Genomic DNA, 9,228 nt, shown 5'->3' on the forward strand with positions numbered 1-9,228 from the left:
TAACATTCTTTATTTTAAAGTCTATTTTATCTGATATGAGTATTGCTACTCCAGCTTTCTTTTGATTTCCATTTGCACGGAATATCTTTTTCCATCCCCTCACTTTCAGTCTGCATGTGTCCCTAGGTCTGAAGTGGGTCTCTTGTAGACAGCATATATATGGGTCCTGTTTTTGTATCTGTTCAGTGAGCCTGTGTCTTTTGGCTGGAGCATTTAATCCATTCACATTTAAGGTAATTATCTATATGTTCCTATTACCATTTTCTTAATTGTTTTGGGTTTGTTTTTGTAGGTCCTTTTCTTGTCTTGTGTTTCCCACTTAGAGAAGTTCCTTTAGCATTTGTTGTAGAGCTGGTTTGGTAGTGCCGAATTCTCTTAGCTTTTGCTTGTCTGTAAAGCTTTTGATTTCTCAATAGAATCTGAATGAGATCCTTGCTGGGTAGAGTAATCTTGGTTCTAGGTTCTTCCCTTTCATCACTTTAAATATGTCATGCCAGTCCCTTCTGGCCTGTAGAGTTTCTGCTGTGAAATCAGCTGTTAACCTTATGGGAGTTCCCTTTTATGTTATTTGTCGTTTTTCCCTTTCTGCTTTCAGTAATTTTTTTTGGTCTTTAATTTTTGCAGTTTGATTACTGTGTGTCTCGTCGTGTTTCTCCTTGGGTTTATCCTGTATGGGACTCTCTGCGCTTCCTGCACTTGAGGATCATCTGCACTATCATTATTCTGAATTCTTTTTATGGAAGGTTGCCTATCTGCACTTCATTTAGTTGTTTTTCTGGGGTTTTATCTTGTTCCTTCATCTGGTACATAGACTTCTGCCTTGTCATCTTGTCTATCTTTCTGTGAATGTGGTTTTTGTTTCACAGGCTGCAGGGTTGTAGTTCTTGCTTTTGCTGTCTGCCCTCTTGTGGATGAGGCTATCTAAGAGGATTGTGCAAGTTTCCTGGTTGGAGGGATTGGTGGTGGGTAGAGCTGGCTGTTGCTCTGGTGGGCAGAACTCAGTAAAACTTTAATCTGCTTGTCTGCTGATGGGTGGGCTGGGTTCCCTCCCTGTTGGTTGTTTGGCCTGAGGCGACCCAACACTGGAGCCTACCTGGGCTCTTTGGTGGGGCTAATGGCAGACTCTGGGAGGGCTCAAGCCAAGGAGTACTTCCCAGAACTTCTGCTGCCAGTGTCCTTGTCCTCATGGTGAGACACAGCCACCCCCCACCTCTGCAGGAGACCCTCCAACACTAGCAGGTAGGTCTGGTTCAGTCTCCCGTGGGGTCACTGCTCCTTCCCCTGGGTCCCGATGCGCACACTACTTTGTTTGTGCACTCCAAGAGTGGAGTCTCTGTTTCCCCCAGTCCTGTTGAAGTCCTGCAGTCAAATCCTGCCAGCCTTCAAAGTCTGATTCTCTAGGAATTCCTTCTCCCGTTGCCAGACCCCCAGGTTGGGAAGCCTGACATGGGGCTCAGAACGTTCACTCCAGTGGGTGGACTTCTGTGGTGTAAGTGTTGTCAGGTTTGTGAGTCACCCACCCAGCAGTTATGGGATTTGATTTTATTGTGATTGCACCCCTCCTAACGTCTCATTGTGGCTTCTCCTTTGTCTTTGGATGTGGGGTATCTTTTTTGGTGAGTTCCAGTGTCTTCCTGTCGAAGATTGTTAAAAGTGATTTCTAGATAGCAATGACACAATACACGTTAAGCTCTTAGGAGAGTACTTAGCTTACAATAGATGATCTGTAAATATGAACAACCATGATTTAAAAAATATTACTTTTTAAAATTTAACAGGTAATCTTTATTTCTAAGATTTCTTTTTTGTTCCCAGGGAGCATCTTATTTAAAAAGGGCAGGGTAATTTGTGACAACGTGGATGAACCTGAAGGGTATCGTGCTAAGTGAAATAACCCAGACAGAGAAAGATAAATACTGGATGGTACCACTTATATGTGGAATCTAAAAAAAGAAGTTGAACAAATATTGTTGCCAGGGGCTGGGTGGGAGAAATGGGGAGAGGTTGGTCAAAAGATACAAACTTCCATTTATAAGATGAATAAGTTCTGAGGATCTAATGTACAACGTGGTAACTGTAGTCAACAATACTGTATTGTGTACTTGAAATTTGCTAAGAGAGTAGCGTTTTTACCAAAAAAAAAAAAAAGTAACTATGTGAAGTGATGTGTGTGTTAATTAACTTGATTATGGCAACCATTTTACAATGTACATGTAAATCATGTTGTACACATTATATTACAATTGTATTTGTCAGTTTTACCTCAGTAATGCTGGAATAAAATCCTGTTTCACAATTTAAAATAATTAATAACAGGCAAAAAAATAAAAAAGGGCAGGCCTTCTTTTTGATTTATTATCCTGCTGCCTCTTACAGAGGATAAGGAGAAAACTTAACTTTCTGTTCCCCACTTCCATTAACTTTGTTTTAATGGGGGTTATTTTCTCTGATTGGTCCCCTGGCCCACTTTTTTGAGTGGCTGTTCCATTTCATATGTCTGGTTATTATTCATGGTCTGCTAATATTTATAAATGAAGGACTTGATTATTCAGTGTGGGTAACTGATGTGGTCACTGCCTGCACTTATGTGGGTTAGTGTTTCCTTTTTCCTGATTGATTTTCCCCCAAGTGAATGTATGGGGGTGATTGATAGGTTAGTGGTTTGATTCTTTGGCTCCACTTCTCCTCCTTTCAATGTGTTGAATGGGAGCTTGTAGGCCTATTCTTGGCTGTGCTATGCAATAAGCTGGGTGTGTGTGGATGGCTCCTGTTCAGTGTGGGTGGCAAGTGTTCAACTATTTAAAAGTGTTAGGATTAAGTACCTGACTAGAATATTCGCTTTATAACATTTGACATGTTGTTATATTTCTTTACAGGAATACACACGGCTTGATAAAAGCCATTATGAAATTATTACAAATGCAAGCTCTTAAGGAAGGACATGGTGGAGAGAAGAATATTAAGGATATATATAACATTAGGTATGCCTTTTCTGCTTTCTTTTGAAACTTTTTTTTTTGGTGAATTGTTAAATAAGTTATGAATTGAGACATGCTAATCTATTAAGAATTAGTATATTTAACTCAGCAATGACTGTGAGTCTTGCCCTCTCGGAAGTTAGTATTTCAAAGAGTCAGGATTGAGATAGAGTTGACTACTATATGCTGAGTATCACCAACGTGGCTTTCAGGGTTGTTTCCTTGGAATTGGAATCTTTTATCCAAAATTCAGGTCATTTGTTTTGCTCTGGGATATAGAACCATCTTCCCAATACTATGAAAACTGAAGAGTTCATTGGACAGATGTACTAAGAGCAGGAGGGGCTTAGTTTAGGCAGGAGGGTAAACTTCCTCACTATAAAAAGTAATAGGAGGACTATCCAAGGGTTATTACCCAGGGCAAGGTCAGTACTTAGGAGCATTGATTTGCCTTTTTTTTTTTTTGTCATCTACAGAATGTAACATGGTAGAATTATTTTAAAAGAAAATATACACAGCAACAGTTATGTTGAAATATATTGGATTTTATGGGAGAGTTTGGATAAGGGAAGGCGTCATGCTTACTTTTGAAGGTGACCGTAACCATTGCCTTGAAGGTCCTAGAAAGTCATTTCTTAAGAGAGGGGCTCCTTAGTGAGCAGGGGATCCCAGAAGATGCCATGTAACCAGTGTATATTGTCCTGAAAACTGTTCAGTGATGTATCTAGAATATGCCTGTTTCAAAAGAATGAGACCATGAGACCATAAACAAGGGCACTGGTTCTGGGGGAAAATGACTTACATAGGCTGTGGCGATCCAACAGGGAAAGTAAATCATACCTGTGAACTGTCATTGGCTTGAGCATACAAGACCTGCAGTTTTGAGCCTTTGACACCACAGCTATCAGAAGCTGTGCTTGCCTCTCCAAAGTATAATAATACATGGTACCTATTACTTATGTATATGTATAGTACTTTCTTTTTGATCATAAGTAAACAGTGTCTCATATAGTACAGTGATCTTTCCTGATTTTTTTTTAATGTCTTTATTGGAGTATAATTTTCCTGATATTTTAGTGCTATTTATCGTCTTTATTTTTATGAGCACGTTATCGAGAGTTTCTTAAGTCACTTTTTAAAAACAAGGTCAGATTTGCATTTCATATATTTTTTCTTAATTTAAAAAAAATACTTATTTATTTATTTATTTGGCTGTGCCAGGTCTTAGTTGTGGCACACGGGATCTAGTTCCCTGACCAGGATTGAACCCGGGCCCCCTGCATTGGGAGCGTGGGGTCTTAACCACTGGACCACCAGGGAAGTCCCTCTTAACGTGTTTTTTGAATGTTTTCAAACACACAGAAAAGATGGAAGAAGGTAGTACAATGGATTAGTTAATTCATTGTTAACTTATTAGTTAACTTGGTTTATTTTAAATTGGGGAAGCAAAAGGAAAATTATTTATTTGAAAATACTATGGAAACTTTGGGTGTGCAGGAGAAACTTTTCAAAGTTGATAAATTTGCTTTTCTTTTTAAAATATGCATTACCTAACCAGAAATGAACCTAAGGAGTAGGTGAGCAGGACTTAATGTTTCTAGATGAGTCATATAAGCATCTGTGTTCTCTTTTTTTGAAAGAAGTTCAGCCTCTTGGGCCAGAGTTCCAGGATGGGAAATAATTCCACTTCATTGTTGTTCAGTTGGAGTTATTTACCTATTTTAAAATAGGAAAGCTATTGAAGTTTTACATTTTTACATAACAGTTTTATTGAGAATAACTCATATACCATACAGTTGACTCATTTAAAGTACCATTCACTGGTTTTTAGTATATTCACAGAGTCATGTAACCATTGCAATAACCAATTTTAGAACATTTTCATCATTCCCTCAAATTCCTCACCGATTAGCAGTAGCTCTATATTTTCCTCCACCCAGTTGGGAATTTTTAATTCAATGGTTCTCAACGCTGGCTGCTCAGAACCACCTGGGTATGCCTAAAAACAAACAAAAATAGGAACAATGAAATACCCTAGACCAGCTGAATCAGATTCTCTGCCATGAGGCCTAAGCTTTTGTAGTTTCAAAAAGGTCCCAGACAATTCTGATTGACAGTGAGTATAAGATGGTGTGTTAGCGGCTGTCTACTATGCATTCTGATCACCTGAGACCTTGTTGAATGGCAGATTCTCTTTCCTTAGGTCTAAGGTGGACTCAAGATTCTTGTCTAACAAGCTCCCAGGTGATGCTGATGCCGACACTGACACTGATGCTGTTGCTGCTGTTTCCCCACCATACTATAAGTAGCAGAGCTATGAGCAGCATTAGCAGTTCCTGGGAGCTTGTTAGGAATGCAGAATCTCGGACTCCATCTCAGATTATCTGAATTAGAGCCCACATTTTAGTAAGATTTTCCAGATGGTTCACAGGCACCTTTAAGTTTAAGAAGCACTAGTTTTGATGATGATAGAAGGAAATTTTCTGTCACACAGAAGAATCAGAGTTAGTGTCATTTTCATACTGATTGTCCTCACTGTGTGCAAGTGCTAAACTTTCAGTTACCTGTAATGTTTCACCTGTTTTCCTATTTATAATTAGTTTTCTCCAGTAGTTGGTTCTTTTAACTGCAGTCTTGTTTTCAGAAGACAATAGGTGCAAGGTGTGGATAGGGAGCCTAGGATAGGAAATCATACTGGATGTATAAGGTTTGTCTGTAGAGTGGTGTCACATTAAGAGGAGCAGAATCAATCAACTGAGTTGGCATAATCCAGTAATGTTTATGGAGGGCCCTTATGTGAATGGCTGTTTGGCACTATAAATCAGTAGAGTGTAATCGAGTGTATAAGAGCCTTAAGTTCCTCCAGGGGGGATTGTGGGCAGAAACACAGGAGAGGTGAGCCTGGAAAGCACATTTCCCTCAAGAGAGCTATGATTGCCTGAGTCAAGCATAAAATTGTCATGCTGTTTTAGAATCTTCTTTACCACATGTTGGTTAGCAATATCGTCCAGCCTTGGAGAGGAAGGCTGATGAGCTCTGTATGAAAGCATAAAAAGGATATGAGAAGCTTAGAACTCCACTGAAAGGTGTTCCCTGGTTATGCCGTAGGATTGATTTAAAATGGAAGTAGTATGACAAATAATTGTAAGCTTTCTGGGCATGAAACTCATCTGTGTTTTTATGGTATTAAGGACTCTGCTACTATACAATTGGATTTTAAGTGTTTCTCACTTCTTTTTGTCCTAATAGCTGATTAATTTGAATTACAGTAAAACAGAATATGCGGTCATCTTATTTTTTATTAAAATTTTTTTTAAAATTGAGGTAACATTGGTTTATATTACTATTTCATGTGTACAACATTATATTTTGACCTCTATACACTACAGCATGCTCACCACGAAAAGTTTAGTTTCCATCTGTCACCGTATAGTTGATTCCATTTATCTGTTTCTCCCTCCCCCTACTTCCTTTCCCCTCTGGTAATCACTAATCTGTTCTCGGTATCTATTTGTTTGCTTTTGTGTGGTTTATTTTGTTTGTTTATTTATTTTTAATATTCCACATGTGAGTGAAATCATATGGTATTTGTCTTTCTCTGCTGGACTCATTTCACTTAGCATACTACCCTTGATGTCCATCCAGGGGTTGCAAATGGCAAGATTTCATCTTTTTTTATGGCTAAGTAGTATTTAATTGTACATATATACCACATCTTCTTTATCCATACATCCATCAATGGGTAACTTAGGTTGTTTCCATATCTTGGCTGTTGTAAATAATGCTGTGATGAACATTGGGGTGCGTATATCTTTTTGAATTTGTGTTTTCATATTCTTCTGATAAATACCCAGAAGAAGACATTTGCAAATCATATATCCAATAAGGGGTTAATATCTAAAATATGTAAAGAACTTGTACAACTCAACAGCAAAAAACGAAATAACCTGATTAAAAAATGGGCAGAGGGTCTTCCCTGGTGGCGCAGTGGTTGAGAGTCCGCCTGCCGATGCAGGGGACACGGGTTCGTGCCCCGGTCCGGGAGGATCCCACATGCTGCTGAGCGGCTAGGCCCGTGAGCCATGGCCGCTGAGCCTGCACGTGCGGAGCCCGTGCTCCGCAACGGGAGAGACCACAGCAGTGAGAGGCCCGCGTACCGCAAAAAAAAAAAAAAAAAAAAAGGGCAGAGGATCTGGGTAGACATTTTTCCAAAGGAGACACCTACAGATGGCCAACAGGCACAGGAAATGATGCTCAACATCACTGTATTTATTAGGGAAATGCAAATCAAAACCACAGTGAGATATCACATCATGCCCGTTTGAATGGCTATTATCAAAAAGGCAAGAAATAAGTGTTGGAGAGGATATGGAGAAAAGGGAACCTTTATATATTGTTGGTGGGAAGGTAAATTGGTGCAGCTACTATGGAAAACAGTTTGGAGATTTCTCAAAAAATTAAGAATAGAATTGCCACATGATCCAGCTATTCCTTTTCTGGGTATTTATGTTGTCATTTTAAATGGGTCTGCCCTGAATTGCTTAAGTCGTTCCAGTTGGGGAGTGAAGAGAGAGGGAGATGTGAGGACCCAGAATGTTAGCCAGTGGCTTCCCTTGGTTCCTGTGACTTTCCTGAAGGAGCTTTAGAGTGGGTCTTCTCTTTGTTGAACCCAGAGCTCAGTGGCTCTCAAACTTCCTGTGTCTAAGAACCGCCTGGGGAGCTTGTTACAAGTATAGCTTCTCAAACCCACTTGCCAGAGATTCTCATTCATTCAGTAGGTTTTGCAATGAGACTCAGGAATCCAGCTGCTGGGTGATGGATATAGGTCATTTGTGGATCATGCTTGAGGAATATTGCTTGAGGCCCTGGGAACTTAGTGGTACCATATATGAACTTAGTAGTACTTAGCTGCAGAGAGCCCCTTGGGGTAGACTGGGAGGGATCTTGAGCAGTTAACATGTCTCCTGGCCTCTGTTCCCTATTAGGAAGGCAAAAGGTTTGTTTGCTCCTAACTTAGGCACCGAGGCACCAAGTTCATCTTACTGCATCTACCATGGACATTAGAGAGTCCAAGAGCAGAACCAAACAGCAGTTCTAATGGAAAAGCAATCCAATGAGAGCAAGCCAAGTGTGGACGCAAGTGAGATTTAAATCTCACTGCTCTCTGTTCAATGAGTAATTCCATGACCCCAACAAGTTAGTGTTCTGCATGGTCAGACAGTAGACGCTGGTAGGAACAGGAGGGGAAGAGAGCCCTCAGCACCCTTCTACAAACCAAGGATGGTTTTTAGTGTTTACAGTGCATAAGGAGCTCTTGCTCAGAGTTTTTCATATATGGGTCTGGAACATGCACTTTAACAAGAGATTTGGATACACAAGTGATCTACCCACCATGCTTCGAGATACATCAGATTAGAGTGTGTGTAGCCAATAAAGTTTATTTTGCGTCACTGGACCCTTCTATAGTTCAGTGGCTTAAACAAGATTAAATGGGGATATTTAAATGGAGTTTCAATTCCCAGTGCCTTTTAGGATGGGGGTAAACTGGAAAAACAGTGAAGCACATTTGACTGCTGTGATTAAACGAAGAGCATATGTCAAGTGTAAAACTCTAGGCCCAGGAGTCTCAATTCTGGTTGCACCGTTAGAGCCCTCTGAGGAACTTTTAAATGTATTAGTTGCCTGTGCTCTCCATAGAATGAGTAGGGGTCAGCCTCAAGCATTGGTAATTTTTCAAAGCTTCCTAGATGGTTTCCAGTGTGCTGGTTCAACTGAGAACTACTGGCCAATTGTTGCAGTGAGGCAGTGGGGCTTCATTGTTGCCAGACCTTCAGATCTTTCAATATTAATAACATTTTATATGAAATATCCTCACTAATAAATGTTGGAAAGCAATTCCAATTTTTGAAAATACAGGGTAGGCAGACTGAACACGTTTGCTCACAGGATGCAATCCAAGGGCAACAGTTTGTGACCTCTGGTTTAGGCATTTAACTGTTTTCAAAAACTTTAAGAGCCCTTTTTTACCTGTGAACAACTTTTTTTAAACATTTTTATTAGAATATAATTGCTTTACAATGGTGTGTTAGTTTCTGCTTTATAACAAAGTGAATCAGCTATACATATACATATATCCCCATATCTCCTCCCTCTTGCATCTCCCTCCCACCCTCTCTATCCCACCCCTCTAGGTGGTCACAAAGCACCGAGCTGATCTCCCTGTGCTATGCGGCTGCTTCCCACTAGCTAT

At 40.0% G+C, this 9,228-nt stretch overlaps 1 protein-coding gene across 5 annotated transcripts in view; it reads left to right on the forward strand.

Moving 5' to 3' along the window:
- Positions 1-9,228, forward strand: part of FOCAD (focadhesin) — a 319,213-nt gene that overhangs the window by 56,985 nt on the left and 253,000 nt on the right. For all 5 annotated transcript variants that reach the window (XM_024126842.3, XM_028494027.2, XM_028494026.2 and 2 more), the window contains one exon: positions 2,877-2,981. In XM_024126842.3, coding sequence (XP_023982610.1) covers positions 2,877-2,981 — 105 coding nt within the window. The remainder of the gene's footprint in view (positions 1-2,876; positions 2,982-9,228) is intronic.

This window comes from Physeter macrocephalus, chromosome 9, assembly GCF_002837175.3.
Source record: "Physeter macrocephalus isolate SW-GA chromosome 9, ASM283717v5, whole genome shotgun sequence".
Classification (NCBI taxonomy): domain Eukaryota; kingdom Metazoa; phylum Chordata; class Mammalia; order Artiodactyla; family Physeteridae; genus Physeter; species Physeter macrocephalus.